General features: G+C 40.1%; 1 protein-coding gene across 1 annotated transcript; it reads left to right on the top strand.

The window, feature by feature from the left end:
- The first annotated feature begins 3,619 nt into the window (after positions 1–3,619).
- LOC140873953 (uncharacterized) lies at positions 3,620–16,126 on the top strand. The gene is made up of 8 exons (XM_073277235.1): positions 3,620–3,859; positions 3,960–4,725; positions 4,825–5,022; positions 5,119–5,279; positions 6,126–6,381; positions 6,529–7,358; positions 15,056–15,198; positions 15,991–16,126. Exons 1-8 carry the CDS (start codon positions 3,620–3,622, stop codon positions 16,124–16,126), a joined length of 2,730 nt encoding a protein of 909 aa, XP_073133336.1.
- Positions 16,127–17,896: the final 1,770 nt, after the last annotated feature.

The following is a 17,896-nucleotide window of genomic DNA, read 5'->3' as shown; positions in this document are numbered from 1 at the left end:
ATCCTGTAACTGCTGTTTCAATTCCCTCATCTCTTACGGTGCCAGACGATAAGGTGCTCGGGATATAGGCCTAGTTCCTGGTACTAGATCAATACCAAATTCAACCTCTCGAACCGGAGGAAAACCAGGAATCACATCAGGGAATACATCAGGAAACTCACTAACTATCCTGTACTACTCATGGACATATCAACTGCATAGATGAGGTAGCCCTCCCTACCTGACTCCAAGACATGACATGCCTTCAGAGCCGAAACAAGTGGCATCGGAGGTCGCGCACCCTCACCATAAAAGTACCAGCTATCACCCTCATCCGGATGAAACTGTACCAGACGCTGATAACAATCCACAGTAGCGTGATGCAAAGTAAGAATATTTATTCCAAAAATACAATCAAAATCGGTCATCGCTAAAATCATCAGATTAGCCGATAACACATGACCCTCAAACTCTAGAAGGCAACCCATCACTAAACGCTTAGTTACTACCTCCTGCTCTAGCGGAGTAGATACAACTAAATCCATATCTAATGATACATAAGGTAATCTATGTCTCTTAACAAAGCAACTAGAAATAAAGGAATACGATGCTCCAGTATCAATTAAAACAAGTGCAGGAATACCACATAACAAAAAGGTACCTGCCAACATGCGATCGCTTCCCTCAGTAGCCTGATCCTGAGACAGAGCAAACACCTGCCCTTGTGACTGTGGACGGTAACCAGAAGAACTCTGTGGTGCTGGCTGCTGACGTGGAAAAGTAGAAGCCTGAGATCCATCCTATGATCCAAATCCACTAGCAGAACCCATACGCTGAGGACAATCTTTCCGCAGATGTCCCTGCTCACCACAAATATAACAAGCACCAGTAGCCTTCCGACATGAAGCTGTAGGATGCTTCCCACCACAGTGACTGCAAAACTCCTCCTTCTTCTTCTTTTTCCCGAAACGGAATGTACCTCGTGAACCACGAGAACCAGACGAAGTAGTGGTAGTGGTAGTTGTAAAGTCCAAAAATCCATTAAAATTGCTCACGATTATTTAAACATAAATTTTTAATGATTTTATGCCTTAAATTGTTTAAGTTATGATTTAATGATTATGTTTATTTTACGTTTAACAATTTGATTAAGTAAATGATTTCAGGTTGAGTTTGATTCTAGACTCTCGGGACGAGGCTAACTTACGAACGAAGTGTTAGAACGTATTTTCACGAGTATTTTAAGTATAATATTGATATAATTTGAATAAAAGAGTTGGGAGATAGTATTTTTTTATCAGTCGAGTCAAGGAAGAGTGGTAGACTTCATTTTAATTAGTCACCACGATGCGAATTAAGTGTTGAAAGCAACACTCTTCTACCACGTTCCCCACTTATTTATGGACTTATCTCCCCATGATTGCCCTCCTTAATGCCTATCTTCTTCTTCTTTCTTTTATTTTCATTCTTATTCTCTTATTCTCTGAACACTACACGGTTGCTTCAAGAAATTTCAAAGTTAAACTTCAATCTTGCTCCTCTTCGTGGTTAGTTCGTCTCCGAAGTTCCGGATCAACTCCTCCTCCATTCAAGGCAAGTTTTTTTTAAAGCAATTTTAAACCACCATTCAAGATATATGTATTTTGATATGAAAATTATGATTTATGTAATGTTTATGCATGATTTTTTTAGAGCTTAAAATCATGATCTATGTTTGATTGAAATTGTGAAGCATAAGTCGTGATATGTAAGTCGTTCTTGTGAAATTCTTGATAAATAATGTGTGATGATAGATTCTTATGATTTAGAGTTGGGAAAGTACTGATTTTGAAGGTATGTGTTGAATTTTAAAGAGTTGAGTTAGTTGAGTTAAAGCTTTGAAACGTTGCATGTGATGGGTTGCCTCGGATTATCGACACTTGTTGCAATTTTGTGAGTAAATTCTTTTGTAGTAATCCAAATTAGATGAGGCTAATTGTATTTGAAAGATAACTAATTTTTCTGCAACTTTCATGTTTAGAAGTTTTCCAAAATCGGTTTTGAAGTTTGGCCAAAATCAATCCAAAGTTTATTGATTGGTTTGATTTTTCTGCACTGACCAGTCTTGGGAGAATGGGTATAACTTTTTATTGCAAATTTCAATTAAGGTGCAGTTTTCGGCATTAGAAAGCCAAGATCAAGGGCTAAAACTTTCATGTTTACCACTTTTCCGAATTCCGACTGCAAAATAGAGTTTAAGAATGAACAAGCAGACCCATCAGCAGGGTATGCGCGCCCGCGCCCGAAAAGTAGCGCCCCCGCGCATGGCCTTCTGATTTGAAGCTTTATTTATGTTATTTTAAGGTCCTAAATACATGGTTATGACCTATTAAGGCTTCTAAAATATATTTAAGAGTTTTTATGCAAAAAGTTTCAAGTTTAAAGTCAAGAACGGAAAGAACGACTTACGTGGATCGATTACGTTATGTGGTGCATGTACATGTCTAAGTTTCTTTCATGAAATCTATGTTCAATATGAAAGTATGATTTTTATCATTTATTACATGCACGAAGTTATCGAGTAAAGTTTTATGTTCATGAAACAAAAGTTAAGATGGAAATTATGATGTTTCAATGAATGAAAGGATATGTTGATGAAATGAAAATGATAAAGCATGAATGAATAATGCTATGTTGAATTATGAAGATATAATATGTTGATGCATGAAAATATTTTGATGTCTTATGTGTCTTTGTGGTGGCAATACGGGAACAGTGCTCCGGTTTGGGCTCCGGAGTAGCCCTCCCAAATACGGCTCAATGTACGGGTTAGGTCCTCCGGGATGAGCTCCGGAGGAGCCTCCGAAAAGGAATGAACGAAAGTTATGAGGCGTAATGCCATATGATTGTTGATCAACAAGAAAAGATGAATGTGCCCATTATGAAGGTTGCCACAATTTCGCATAATTCGTCGCCAAATGATAAGCTTATGTTATGTTATGTTATGTTATGTTATGCTATGTTAAGTTTAAATGATTATTGAAATCTCATGATTTTTACTGCATACTCTTGCTGAGTCTTTAGACTCACTATACTTGAATGGTGCAGGTAATGAGGATGACATTTATGCATATGTCGATGAGTTCAATGCCGGGCATGAAGAAGAGCAAGGAGTCGGACCGGCGGGCGATGCATGAGTGTGTTATGTGATGAGTGTGTTATGTGATGAGTGTGTTATGTCAAGTTAATGAACTAAATGTTGTTATGTTGATTGAAGAAAACACGCTTTATGTTTCAAATTGTTATGAATTGGTTTGTAAACTATTCTGAAATATTTTAAGTAAGGTTTGATGTATGCATACATCTTTCAAAAATTTTCTTTTCCGCACAGAGGTTTTATGGTCATGTTAGTGTGGTAATACCTTCATCGGTTGAGGGTGTTACAGTTTGGTATCAGAGCAGTTCGCTCTGGGTTTTCTTGAAACACTCATGCATACTCGCCACGACTCCAACGCTCCGTCTTCATGTCTGTAAGTTATGTGTCTTATGTTATTATGTGTATGATAATGCGATGAGATATATGTTTGCTTGTTATATGTTAAAGTATATTCACGTTTTGAATCGTGACTGAGCGGTGTGGATAATATTGGACTTTAGGACTATGACATCACGTAGGGGAAACAACACCAACACCAACACCAATTCTGCAAACAACAACCATAGTGATTGCGGGCCAGATAGTGAGAACAATCAAAACAACCAGTTTTTGGCGGGATTAACTGCTCTGCTTCAAGAGCAAAGCCGTGCTCAGGGAGCTCAAATCCAACAGTTGCTTCAAGTCCAGACAGCTAATGCTGGAAATAACCATCCTGCAGCTAATCAAAACCCTATCTACAAAAAGGTTCTTAGAGTTGGGACCACCTGAGTTCAAAGGAGAGACTGATCCTTTGATAGCGGAACAATGGTTCCAAGCTATGGAGACTGCTTTTGAATTCATGCAGATCACGGATGCGGATAGATTGAGATGTGCTACCTATATGTTCCGTGATGACGCTCGTGTTTGGTGGAATGGAGCCAAAGCAGCGTTGAACCTAACCACCCTTACTTGGAATGGATTCAAGGATGTGTTCTACGGCAAATATTTCACGGTGAGCACCCGAAACAGGTTGGCTAGAGAGTTTTTGGAGATCCGTCAAGGAAACATGTCAATTGCGGAGTATGTAAAGAAGTTTGAAAGGGGAAGATACTTTGTACCGATGATTTCTGGTGAACCTGCTGAAGAGTTGAAACATTTCACAGAAGGATTGAATGCCTTCATCAGAAAGGATGTTAGACTAAGTGGAGCGAAAAATTACAAAGATGCGGTGGATCAGGCCATGCTGTCCAAAAAGGACAGAAACGACATTATCAGAGAGTCACAAGCAAAAAGATCTAGTTATCAAAATCGGGACCAACAAGGAAATGCTAACAGAAAGAGACCGTACCAAGCCCCACCCCAACACCGACCATACCAACAGCAGCAGCATCGACCTCAGGGGCAGAAACAATTGGCTCTACCAGCACCAAAACCGGCGATTGCACCAACAGCTTGTCAAAAATGTGGAAAACTTCACTCAGGTCAATGCATGGCAGGGACTGGAGTATGTTTCCTTTGCAAAAAGCCAGGGCACTATCGAAAAGATTGCCCTCAATCCAAAGAACCAGTAAGAGGACGAGTTTTTGCAATGGCACATGATCAAGTGGATCCGAATACAGCTATAGTTACAGGTATGATTAATGTTTCCAGTAATCCCGCTCATGTCTTAATTGATACTGGAGCTACACATTCATTCATATCTGTTGAATTTGTTAATAAATCGGGTTTAGTACCGGATAAGTCAATATCGAGATTTAGTATATCCTTGCCTTCAGGGGAAGAATTGAGTAGTGATTTGATCATCAGAGGATGCAGTATACAGATGCAAGGTCATGAGTTGTATGCTGATCTTATTATCCTCAAAATGTCGGACTTTGACGTGATATTTGGTATGGATTGGTTGTCTTGTTATGAGGCTACCATAGACTGTAAACGGAGGACGGTTTCCTTGAAAACTAAGGATGGAAAAACGTTTCTATTCTATGCCACATCGAAAAATAATTCATCTTTTTTAATTTCAGTAGGTAAGGCATGGCAACTGTTGAATAAAGGATGTGCAGGTTTCCTCGCAAGTGTCACTTGCGACCAAGAATTACCTCGATCGAAACTTGAAGACGTCGAGGTAGTGAGAGATTTCCCAGAAGTATTTCCTGATGATATTGCAGGATTACCTCCAGCTAGGGAGGTAGAATTTGGGATTGAATTAATGCCCGGAACCCAACCAGCTTCCAAAGCACCATACAGATTAGCACCGACTGAAATGAAAGAATTGAAGGAGCAACTACAAGAGCTACTCAATAAAGGCTTTATTAGACCGAGTATATCGCCTTGGGGTGCACCGGTATTGTTTGTCAAGAAGAAAGATGGGTCTATGAGACTGTGCATCGATTATAGAGAGCTGAATCGAGTAACAGTGAAGAACAAATATCCACTGCCAAGGATTGATGATTTGTTTGATCAGTTACAAGGGGCAGTAGTATTCTCCAAGATCGATTTGAGATCAGGTTATCACCAATTAAAGGTGAAAGATGAAGATATTCATAAGACGGCTTTCAGGACTCGTTATGGCCACTACGAGTTTTTAGTCATGCCATTTGGAGTTACCAATGCACCGGCAGTATTCATGGATCTTATGAACAGAGTGTTTCAGCCTTTCTTAGATCAGTTTGTCATAGTATTCATAGATGACATAATGATTTACTCTCGTAGTTCAGATGAGCATCGTCAGCATCTAACTACAGTCTTGAAAATTCTGAAAGAAAAACAATTGTTTGCTAAGTTCAGTAAGTGTGAATTTTGGCTGGAACAGATTGCATTTTTGGGTCACATAGTTTCGGCTAAGGGAATAGAGGTTGATCCAGCAAAGATAGAAGCAATTAAAAATTGGGTTACTCCAAAGAATGCTACAGAGATACGGAGTTTCTTGGGATTAGCGGGTTACTATAGGAGATTCATTCAGGATTTCTCCAAGATAGCGCTGCCACTAACGTCATTAACTCGCAAAAGTGTGAAGTTTGAATGGTCTAATCAGTGTGAGAAAAGCTTTTTAGTGTTAAAGAAAAAGTTGATGACAGCACCAGTACTAGCCATACCAGAAGGAACAGGTCGATTCGTAATTTATACAGATGCTTCCAAGAGTGGATTAGGGGCTGTCTTGATGCAAGATGGAAAGGTGATAGCATATGCTTCACGACAGTTGAAGATTCATGAAAAGAATTACCCTACCCATGACCTTGAATTGGCAGCAGTTGTCTTCGCACTCAAACTGTGGAGACATTACCTTTATGGTGAGAAGTGTCAGATTTTCACTGATCATAAGAGTTTGAAGTACTTCTTCACCCAGAAGGAGTTGAACATGAGGCAGAGAAGATGGCTCGAATTGGTGAAAGATTATGACTGTGATATTAGCTACCATCCGGGTAAAGCTAATGTAGTAGCAGATGCTTTGAGTCGTAAATCTGCAACCTTGAACAGAATGACAACTCAACAAGAGTTGATTGCAGATTTTGAACGACTCAGATTGGAAGTAGTTGAGCCGATGGAAGTTTGTGCCCTATCAGCCTTAACAATGGTTCCAAGTTTGCTCGACAAGATTCGAACAGGTCAGGCTTCAGACCAGCAATTATTAACTTGGAAACTTAAAGATGAAGCTAAAGGGGGTGCATTGTATACAGTGAAGGATGGGATCGTGCATCACAAAGGGCGAAAGTGGGTACCAGCAGTAGATTCACTGAGGGAAGATGTGATGACTGAGGCTCACACTGTACCATATTCTATTCATCCAGGGAGTACAAAGATGTTCAAGGATTTACAGATGCTATACTGGTGTCCAGGTATGAAGAAAGACATCGTTAAGTTTATTAGCGAATGTTTGACATGTCAACAGGTCAAAGTTGAACATCAAAGGCCAGCAGGACTTCTGAAACCATTACACATTCCCACTTGGAAATGGGAAGATGTCACCATGGACTTTGTGATTGGACTGCCAATTACACAACGAAGAATGAATTCAATATGGATAATAGTTGACAGGTTGACGAAGTCAGCTCACTTTTTACCAGTTAGAAACAACTTCTCGATGAATCAATATGCAGAGTTGTATATTCGAGAGGTAGTTAGATTGCATGGAGTTCCAGCAAGGATAATCTCTGACAGGGATCCCAGGTTCACATCGAACTTTTGGAAGAGTCTACATCATGGATTGGGGACAAAGTTAGCCTTCAGTACAGCTTTTCATCCCCAAACAGATGGACAATCTGAGCGAGTGATTCAGATACTGGAGGATTTACTTAGGGCCTGCATGATTGACTTCGGAGGAAATTGGGAATCGAATTTGCCTTTAGTGGAGTTCACATATAACAATAGTTATCAAGCTACTATTGGAATGGCTCCTTATGAGGCTTTGTATGGGAGAAAGTGTAGGACTCCATTGCATTGGGATGAAGTTGGAGAAAGAGCTATATTGGGGCCAGAAATAGTGCAACAGACAATCAACTTGATAGCAAAAGTCAAGGACAGAATGTTGACAACACAAAGTCGACAGAAAAGCTACGCCGATAAGAGGCATAGAGACTTGGAGTTTCAAGTAGGTGATCATATGTTCTTGAAAGTGTCACCTTGGAAAGGAGTTTTGAGATTTGGGAAGAAAGGAAAGCTGAGCCCGAGATATATAGGACCTTTCGAGATCCTAGACAAGGTTGGAGCAAGAGCTTATCGATTATCATTGCCTCCAAATCTAGAAGGAGTACACGACGTCTTCCATGTCTCGATGTTGAGGAAGTATATCTCAAATCCTTCCCATGTCATTCGTCATGAACCAGTTCAGTAGACACCAGACTTGTCATATGAAGAGGTACCTATCCAAATTTTGGATACACAAGTCCGAAAGTTGAGGAACAAAGAGATCAAGATGGTAAAGGTCTTATGGCGCAATCAATTAGTGGAAGAGGCTACTTGGGAGACTGAACAAGATATGCGTAGCCGATACCCAAAATTATTTGGTAAGTCGAATTTCGAGGACGAAATTCTTTTAAGGAGGGTAGAATTGTAAAGTCCGAAAATCCATTAAAATTGCTCACGATTATTTAAACATAAATTTTTAATGATTTTATGCCTTAAATTGTTTAAGTTATGATTTAATGATTATGTTTATTTTACGTTTAACAATTTGATTAAGTAAATGATTTCAGGTTGAGTTTGATTCTAGACTCTCGGGACGAGGCTAACTTACGAACGAAGTGTTAGAACTTATTTTCACGAGTATTTTAAGTATAATATTGATATAATTTGAATAAAAGAGTTGGGAGATAGTATTTTTTTATCAGTCGAGTCAAGGAAGAGTGGTAGACTTCATTTTAATTAGTCACCACGATGCGAATTAAGTGTTGAAAGCAACACTCTTCTACCACGTTCCCCACTTATTTATGGACTTGTCTCCCCATGATTGCCCTCCTTCATGCCTATCTTCTTCTTCTTTCTTTTATTTTCATTCTTATTCTCTTATTCTCTGAACACTACACGGTTGCTTCAAGAAATTTCAAAGTTAAACTTCAATCTTGCTCCTCTTCGTGGTTAGTTCGTCTCCGAAGTTCCGGATCAACTCCTCCTCCATTCAAGGCAAGTTTTTTTTAAAGCAATTTTAAACCACCATTCAAGATATATGTATTTTGATATGAAAATTATGATTTATGTAATGTTTATGCATGATTTTTTTAGAGCTTAAAATCATGATCTATGTTTGATTGAAATTGTGAAGCATAAGTCGTGATATGTAAGTCGTTTTTGTGAAATTCTTGATAAATAATGTGTGATGATAGATTCTTATGATTTAGAGTTGGGAAAGTACTGATTTTGAAGGTATGTGTTGAATTTTAAAGAGTTGAGTTAGTTGAGTTAAAGCTTTGAAACGTTGCATGTGATGGGTTGCCTCGGATTATCGACACTTGTTGCAATTTTGTGAGTAAATTCTTTTGTAGTAATCCAAATTAGATGAGGCTAATTGTATTTGAAAGATAACTAATTTTTCTGCAACTTTCATGTTTTGAAGTTTTCCAAAATCGGTTTTGAAGTTTGGCCAAAATCAATCCAAAGTTTATTGATTGGTTTGATTTTTCTGCACTGACCAGTCTTGGGAGAATGGGTATAACTTTTTATTGAAAATTTCAATTAAGGTGCAGTTTTCGGCATTAGAAAGCCAAGATCAAGGGCTAAAACGTTCATGTTTACCACTTTTCCGAATTCCGACTGCAAAATAGAGTTTAAGAATGAACAAGCAGACCCATCAGCAGGGTATGCGCGCCCGCGCCCGAAAAGTAGCGCCCCCGCGCATGGCCTTCTGATTTGAAGCTTTATTTATGTTATTTTAAGGTCCTAAATACATGGTTATGACCTATTAAGGCTTCTAAAATATATTTAAGAGTTTTTATGCAAAAAGTTTCAAGTTTAAAGTCAAGAACGGAAAGAACGACTTACGTGGATCGATTACGTTATGTGGTGCATGTACATATCTAAGTTTCTTTCATGAAATCTATGTTCAATATGAAAGTATGATTTTTATCATTTATTACATGCACGAAGTTATCGAGTAAAGTTTTATGTTCATGAAACAAAAGTTAAGATGGAAATTATGATGTTTCAATGAATGAAAGGATATGTTGATGAAATGAAAATGATAAAGCATGAATGAATAATGCTATGTTGAATTATGAAGATATAATATGTTGATGCATGAAAATATTTTGATGTCTTATGTGTCTTTGTGGTGGCAATACGGGAACGGTGCTCCGGTTTGGGCTCCGGAGTAGCCCTCCCAAATACGGCTCAATGTACGGGTTAGGTCCTCCGGGATGAGCTTCGGAGGAGCCTCCGAAAAGGAATGAACGAAATTTATGAGGCGTAATGCCATATGATTGTTGATCAACAAGAAAAGATGAATGTGCCCATTATGAAGGTTGCCACAATTTCGCATAATTCGTCACCAAATGATAAGCTTATGTTATGTTATGTTATGTTATGTTATGTTATGCTATGTTAAGTTTAAATGATTATTGAAATCTCATGATTTTTACTGCATACTCTTGCTGAGTCTTTAGACTCACTATACTTGAATGGTGCAGGTAATGAGGATGACATTTATGCATATGTCGATGAGTTCAATGCCGGGCATGAAGAAGAGCAAGGAGTCGGACCGGCGGGCGATGCATGAGTGTGTTATGTGATGAGTGTGTTATGTCAAGTTAATGAACTAAATGTTGTTATGTTGATTGAAGAAAACACGCTTTATGTTTCAAATTGTTATGAATTGGTTTGTAAACTATTCTGAAATGTTTTAAGTAATGTTTGATGTATGCATACATCTTTCAAAAATTTTCTTTTCCGCACAGAGGTTTTATGGTCATGTTAGTGTGGTAATACCTTCATCGGTTGAGGGTGTTACAGTAGTAGTCGTAGTAGTAGTAGTAGTAGTAGTAGTAGTAGTAGTAGTAGTAGTAGTAGTAGTAGTAGTAGTAGTAGTAGTAGAAGAAGACATAGGTCTAGATTGCAGAACAGATTGAGCCCTAGGCCCAAGAGATCCATTAGGCTGTCCTGTCCTGGAATCATCAACTGTGCCCGCATGTTGCTGTTCTCCACTTGACGGCAACGGTTCACCAAAGTCTCATAAGATGTCGGATCATCACAGACGACAACTTGTGAGTAGATATCTTGATTCAAGCCTTATAGAAAGATATCATACTTGGACGCATCACTGTCATTAATATGAGGACTGAAAGGTAGCAGATCAAGAAATCGTTGCTGATATTGATCAATAGTCATTGATCCTTGCCTCAGAGTCAGCAACTCCATAGATCGTGCCTGTCGAACAGCTGGAGGAAAATATAGTTTCTGAAACTGCTGATAGAAATCCCCCCAAGTCACATGTCCTCTCTCAGTACGTGCTTGAGTAGCTTTGGCATCCCACCATAAGCGTGCTCGATCCTCTAGAATGAATTCTAAAACTTCCAGTTTCTGCTCTTCAGTACACTCGAAAGCTCGAAAAGTACTCTTGAGTTTAGACATCCATCCTCTCGCTTGTTTAGGATTCTCGCCTCCTACCAAGGGTTTCGGTCCTACTTGCATAAACTTATTGATAGTGTAGCGATGTCTACCCTCATGAGGACGATATCGATCATCATGATGGCGATGATGACGATGATGATGACCACCTCCCTGGCCAACACTATCGTGACTTTCGTCAGCCATATTCTGAAAAGAATTGCACATTAAAATCCCAAATGCGCAATAATTAATCAAGACTAAACTAAATCCCAAGTACTAATCCCAAAATCTAAGCATGCTCTGATACCAAAAATATAGTGACCATGCATGGAATCACCTACTAACTGGAAACTAATAGCATGCATTAAACTTAATAAAGCAAAATGCTTAACAGAGTAAAACGTGCGGAAACAAAACCCATAATTTACGTATCAGCTTAGTAAAACAAGTTCAGGCTTGATACTGTAGTGATACAACCATATCGAAAAAACTTAAAAGTAAACATTATACAGCTATACCGAATCCTGATGTATAATTAACTCCTCAAGGCTCCTGCTCCCTAGTCCTGCCTTGAACTACCAGCTCCGTCCATCCTGCGACCTGCCCCGTGGAATACGGTGTCCAAGATAACAACTAGGACGTGAGCCCTAACGCCCAGTACATAAACATGAGTAAACATATGTATATAGTGCATGAAACATGATGACTGGTAAAGGGTCATCTGAAAAGTCATGCTCAGTACCGGCGCCACATGAGTGCTGCCACCGCACGGATCAACCTCTGGGTGCAACCACACTCGTATAGTACACCAGAGTAGTCAGACATACATGTCCCCGCCATCGCGGTACTCTCAGTGACAGACTATCGAGTATAGAGTTGAGCGGCTCTATAATCAGGTATAACAAGGTATAGACTCAACGTGTATATGCACATGACATATGAATATAGAAAGCGGTAAATCATATATCATGCCATATAATAATGCCAAATAAATGCAACATATAAACATGTATACTCGCTGGCAATCTCAGTCAATGTGTACGTACCTCTAGGCTAGTTCAAGTAAAGTAGGATCCTAGGTTCCAAGCTTATATTCAAAAGTTCATCGTATCACTACACAAGTTCTATAAGCCTTAACTAAGCTAATAAATACTCCCAAAACCTAAATAGATTTCCGGACCATACCTTCGTTCGTAGTAAGCCCTTTGATGTCGCTGACACTAGATGACTATAACAACTTCTTTGTTATTCCAGAATCTCTCACTATTACCGATAGGGCCCTCAAGTGTATAACTCACACTATATAATTGATCGAAGAAGGACACTCGGAATTCGTATTCAAAATGAACTCCGGAGACCCCTATTTATAGGCAAAATTGAACTACCGATATTGGATCGGAGCTTCCGATCCGTGCATGCATGACACATGGCGATCGGAACATCCGATCCGATGATCGGAGCTTCCGATCTGCTCTTCGTTCAACACTTGTCAAAACTCGTGGCTGAGTCATCGAACATTGCTCGCAGCTGGAGATCGGAACTTCCGATCTCTGTGCTTCCGATCGGCTTCCGAAGTGGCTGGGATCGGAGCTTCCGATCTGGGTTCAGAGCTTCCGATCCGGCCCAAAATTTAAAAGCCCAAATTTTGCTTCTGAAGTCCAATTATACTCCGAGATTGGTCAATTACTAACCCTTAATCCTGTTTAACATATTATTGTCTTAAATTGGTTCTGGGTTACTACAGATACTATTACAAGTGTCCAACCATAACGGTGACCTGACACAAGACTTACATATCCAATCATCCACAACTCGTAGGGTGAGCGCCCTACTACAGGATATCTCAAAGATACAGGATCAAGATGCTCATGTATGCAACATACTGTCATGACATGCTATACAGATAAAGTCATATAAAACATGCAACCACATAATACATGCATACTCAGTCTGGATATCTCGAACAGTACTTTCGTACCTTATTTACTAGGCAAGCTATATCAGCTCTAGGTCCAAGCCTATAGTCCGCACTACAATGCCAAATACTCATGAATCATAAGCTCGTTCTAAAAGCCTTAACTAAGTTATTTCATACTCTCAAACTATTTATAAGGAACTTAGGAATACCTTTGTCCGTCGTCAGCCCGCTGATGACGACTGCCCCAGAACTTGGGCACCACTCCGTTATTACTCCTAGACGCCTCGCCAAGACCTAGGACCAGCCAAAATAAGGATCCAAAGCTCCAAAACCGAGCAAGAGACGAGAGAAAACAAGTGAATTGGAAAGTCATGAAAATGAAATCCCGGATGGCCTATTTATAGGCATCGATCGGACGGTCCGGTACCTACCAACGGACGGTTCGATCTACATGACTATGCCACGTGTCGTAATCTAGTGACTTCTGTCTAGACAAATCATCGGACGGTCCGATCATCAATCCAAAGTTGACACCTCATTAGACAGCAGGTGTTGAGTTCGGACGCTCTGTTCCGAGAACGGACGGTCCGATCTCACTCGAATTCAAATTTTTAATTTATTTAATTAAATCCAATTTAATCCCTTAATATCTTCCTTAATCATATGCAGTAAATTAATCTTGTAAAATGTGACCTTGCTACTACATCTCATGTATTGGATTATGAGCCTCTGCAGTTGACATCAGACTTGTCATTTGAGGAGCGACCGATGCAGATCTTGGCGTGAGAGGAGCGAAGGCTGAGGACACGAGTTATTCCCATGGTAAAGGTCTGGTGGCTGAATCATTCAAAGTAGGAGGCTACCTGGGAGGCTGAGTCCGACATGTGGAAGCGTTATCCCGAGCTTTTCAGTACGTACTTCAATTTCGAGGATGAATTTTCTTTTAAGGGGGGAGAGTTGTAATGCCTAGAATTTCTTCTATGTTAAACCGTATGCATAATTAGGGGAATTTAATTATTTTAAAAATAAATTAAGGGGTTAAATGACTTTAATGTGCCATGATTATGTGTTTTAAATTTATTTATGACATTTAACCCCGATTATTTTTAGCGTTACGAAGTTTTCAGGAAAAGTCGATTTGCAAGCGGGTAGACGGGACCGTGGACGACCGGAGTAAAAGTTTTTATGGAAATTTATTTCTAAGGTTTTTAAGAGACCAAAATAAATATTTTGAGATTTAACTTATGGAAAAATAAGGTTTTATATATATATATATATATATATATATATATATATATATATATATATATAATTAAAAGCTTAATTTTCAATTAGTTAGGCCATTTTAAGGGCTTTTGGGGCATTTTTAAATTTGGGGCTAATAATATTTCAAAAATTTTAATCTTCAATGTCCATTATTTGGATGTTGGGCTAAGGATTTCTATTTTTTTAGCCCCTTAGCAGGTCTAAAATGCAAGCCCATGACCCATTACTTAAAAACCCACTTGAAGCCCTAAACTCATTTCCATCTTCTTCAACCTCCAACACACGTTTCTTGGAGAAGTGATTTCCCAGCTGCTGTCGTGAACACCTTGCACATACTTCACAAGTTCTTGAAGAAAATTTCTTGGATTTCAAGCTTCCCGGTCGTCCCGTCGCAAGATTCGCATTCCTTTTCCTCCAATTCGATCGAGGCATGTTTATCCTTCCATTGATCACCCATTTTGATCATCTACTCTGTGTTTTATTGTCAAAAATCGTGTTTGATGCATGTGTATGTGGTTTGGTAGCTCAAAAGTAAGATATCTTGCATCATTTCTTGGTTATGCTTTGTTGGCTCGGTTTCTCTGTTCTTGCTGGTTCTGGGAGGTTCGAGCTGCTGTGAACCCTGGCTCAGTGGTCTAGAAGGGTACTTGGGGTCCGGGTTTGATGAGGAAGGGGGCTGGAAGTGGTGGAGTTAGGCTGGACGATGGGTTTTGTTGAAGATTGTGTTGGTGCGTGGTGTGCAGATTCTTGAGCTAGAGTTATGGCCCTTGGCCGAGCCATGTACACCATGGCTCGAGCCAGGGCTGGATCAATGTGGTCCGGCAGGACCTTTGGGTGCTCCTGTCGACGGGGCTCCGGCCATGGGTGGCCGGAGCGAGGCCTATCGGTTTTGGGGCAGCTGCTTAGTGTTAGGGACGAGTTGAGCTTAGGGTTGTGCTGGTGGCTCATGGCCGATCCATGCAAGCCATGGTTAGAGCCATGGCTGACCCAGGATGGTCCGTCAGGACCATGGGGTGGTCCTTCCGACGGGACTCTGGCAAGGGGTGGCCGGAGCTGGGCGGCCGAAAGGCTATGAGTGGGCTGCTTTGGTTGGGTGCGTGATTTGAGATTTTAGTGTTTGGTCTTGGGCTGTGGTTTGGGCAGCCCGGACCGGGCTCGGGCGGGTGAGTGGTTCGGGTCGGGTCAAGTGATTTAGGGTCATAAGTTATGGGTTTGGGTCCATGTTATTTTATTTCGGATCGGGTAATTTTAATTTAGGAGTCCAAGTTATCTATTGGGCTTAAATTTTAAATTTGGGCTTAACTTAATTTAAAGTGGGCTTGGGTAATTAATTAAGTTTATTTGGGCTCAATTTATTTAATTGGGCTTGAGTTAGTTATTGGGCCAAGCTTTTTGGGCCAAGTGTTGGGCTAAGTTATTGGGCCTAAGATGTTTAGTAGGCTTGAGTTGTTTTTTTGGGCTTAAAGTGTTAATTGATCTTGAGTGAATTTAATTGTACTTTGTTGGCTCGGTTTCTCTGTTCTTGCTGCTTCTGGGAGGTTCGAGCTGATGTGAACCCCGGCTCAGTGGTCTAGCAGGGTCCTTGGGGTCCGGGTTTGATGAGGAAGGGGGCTGGAAGTGGTGGAGTTAGGCTGGAAGATCGGTTTTGTTGAAGGTTGTGCTGGTGCATGGTGTGCAGATTCTTGAGATGGAGTTATGGCCCTTGGCCGAGCCATGTACACCATGGCTCGAGCCAGGGCTGGGTCAAGGTGGTCCAACAAGACCTTGGGGTGGTCCTGTCGGAGGGGCTCCGGCCATGGGTGGTCGGAGCATAGAGGCCGATCGGTTTTGGGGCAGCTGCTTAGTGTTAGGCACGAGTTGATCTTAGGGTTGTGTTGGTGGCTCATGGCCGATCCATGCAAGCAATGGCTCGAGCCACGCCCAGCCCAGGATGGTCCTGTCGACGGGACTCCAGCCAGGGGTGGCCGGAGCTGGGCGGCCGAAAGGCTATGAGTGGGTTGCTTTGTTTGGGTACGTGAGTTGAGAGTTTAGTGTTAGGTCTTGGGCTGTGGTTCAGGAAGCCTGGGCAAGGCTCGGGCGGGTGAGTGGTCCGGGTCGGGTCAAGTGATTTAGGGTCATAAGTTATGGGTTTGGGTCTGGGTTATTTTATTTCGGGCCGGGTAATTTTAATTTAGGAGTCCAAGTTATCTATTGGGCTTAAATTTTATATTTGGGCTTAAATTAATTTAAAATTGGGCTTGGGTAATTAATTAAGTTTATTTGGGCTCAATTTATTTAATTGGGCTTGAGTTAGTTATTGGGCCAAGTGTTGGGCTAAGTTATTGGGCCTAAGATGTTTAGTGGGCTTGAGTTGTTTTTTTGGACTTAAAGTGTTAATTGATCTTGATTGAATTTAGTTGTAACTGGGCCAAGATAAGTCTAATTGTGCCAACTTAAGTGTGATTGGGCTATTCTAAGTGTTATTGGGTTAGTCTAAGTTTTAGGGTTTAAGTTCAGGGGCAGCAACTCGAACTAGCCAGTAGCAAATAAAATATTCCGTAAATATATATATAATGGATGTCTATGTATATTTTGATATAAGTATGATTTTTATGGAAAATAAATTAAATATATAGTTACAGGCAAAATTTTGAAGGAAAATGATTTTTTAAGTTCATGAGTCATGCATGTATTTTATGATAAGATAATGGGCATGTAAAGAAAATGTTTTGCGAGGTTGATGTGATTTGTGACCAATACGGAACTAGAAGTCGGGATACAGGGTCCGATGATCTTTTCATATGTTTATGGGTCTTCGGATCCCCAAAGGTTTGGTGAAGAGGCATAGGAGGCGTAATGAAACCCCATAGGTTCGGTGAACCTTGCCGCCACGTACGTTGGTTTTTAGATTAATCAATCGATTTCGGTTGCACTTCAATGATATGACCCACAGGAAAATAATTTTCATGATTATGAAATGTCAATGCTTATGTTTTGTATTTATGTTACGTATTATGTTTATGATCAAGATTATGATGATGTTTACGTTTTGATTCAGTATTATGTGACGTTTTTACGATCATGCATGCATTAGATACCTCAGGATATTTTATATGATACGTGCTTGTATGCGATTTTATTATGTAGTATTTTTTTATTAAAGTGTAGAGCATGTTGAGCCTCTAGGCTCATTAGATCTAAATGGCGTGCAGGTGAGTATGACGTTGGTTTAGAGGATGTGGTCCCGACTTGCGGCGAGGGCCTCTGAGCATCCGGAGCTGGCTAGCGCACCCGTGACCTTCGCAGGCTTTGTTTCAGTGTTTTATGAGATTTTATTTTGGGGACTGTATTAAACTGATTTCCGCACACGTATACTATTTTCACTGTTTTCCTTGGTGTTGGAAACTGAGGTCGTTTGCTTGTGTTTTGGCATTGAACTATGATTTTCCGCATTTTACGTTATTGAACTTTCATGCATGGATATTAATTGTTCGAGTATTTTAAATTATTAGCATTCAATCAATTTATTATGTATTATATTACTTGAAAAATCTATTTTTAGTATAGATGCATATATGTATGGGCATATATGTAATATTTTAAAA

Source organism: Henckelia pumila, chromosome 1 (genome assembly GCF_033568475.1).
Source record: "Henckelia pumila isolate YLH828 chromosome 1, ASM3356847v2, whole genome shotgun sequence".
Taxonomy (NCBI): Eukaryota; Viridiplantae; Streptophyta; class Magnoliopsida; order Lamiales; family Gesneriaceae; genus Henckelia; species Henckelia pumila.
The sequence above is the reverse complement of the archived record's forward strand: the minus strand, read 5'-3'. Positions and strand labels throughout refer to the sequence as shown.

Coding starts and splice junctions, on each gene's coding strand:
- LOC140873953 (XM_073277235.1), top strand. CDS start 3,620: ATGACATCACGTAGGGGAAACAACACCAACACCAACACCAATTCTGCA. Junction 5,023..5,118: donor TTATGAGGCTACCATAGACT/GTAAACGGAGGA, acceptor TAATTTCAGTAG/GTAAGGCATGGCAACTGTTG. Junction 7,359..15,055: donor CAGATGGACAATCTGAGCGA/GTGATTCAGATA, acceptor CGTGGTGTGCAG/ATTCTTGAGCTAGAGTTATG.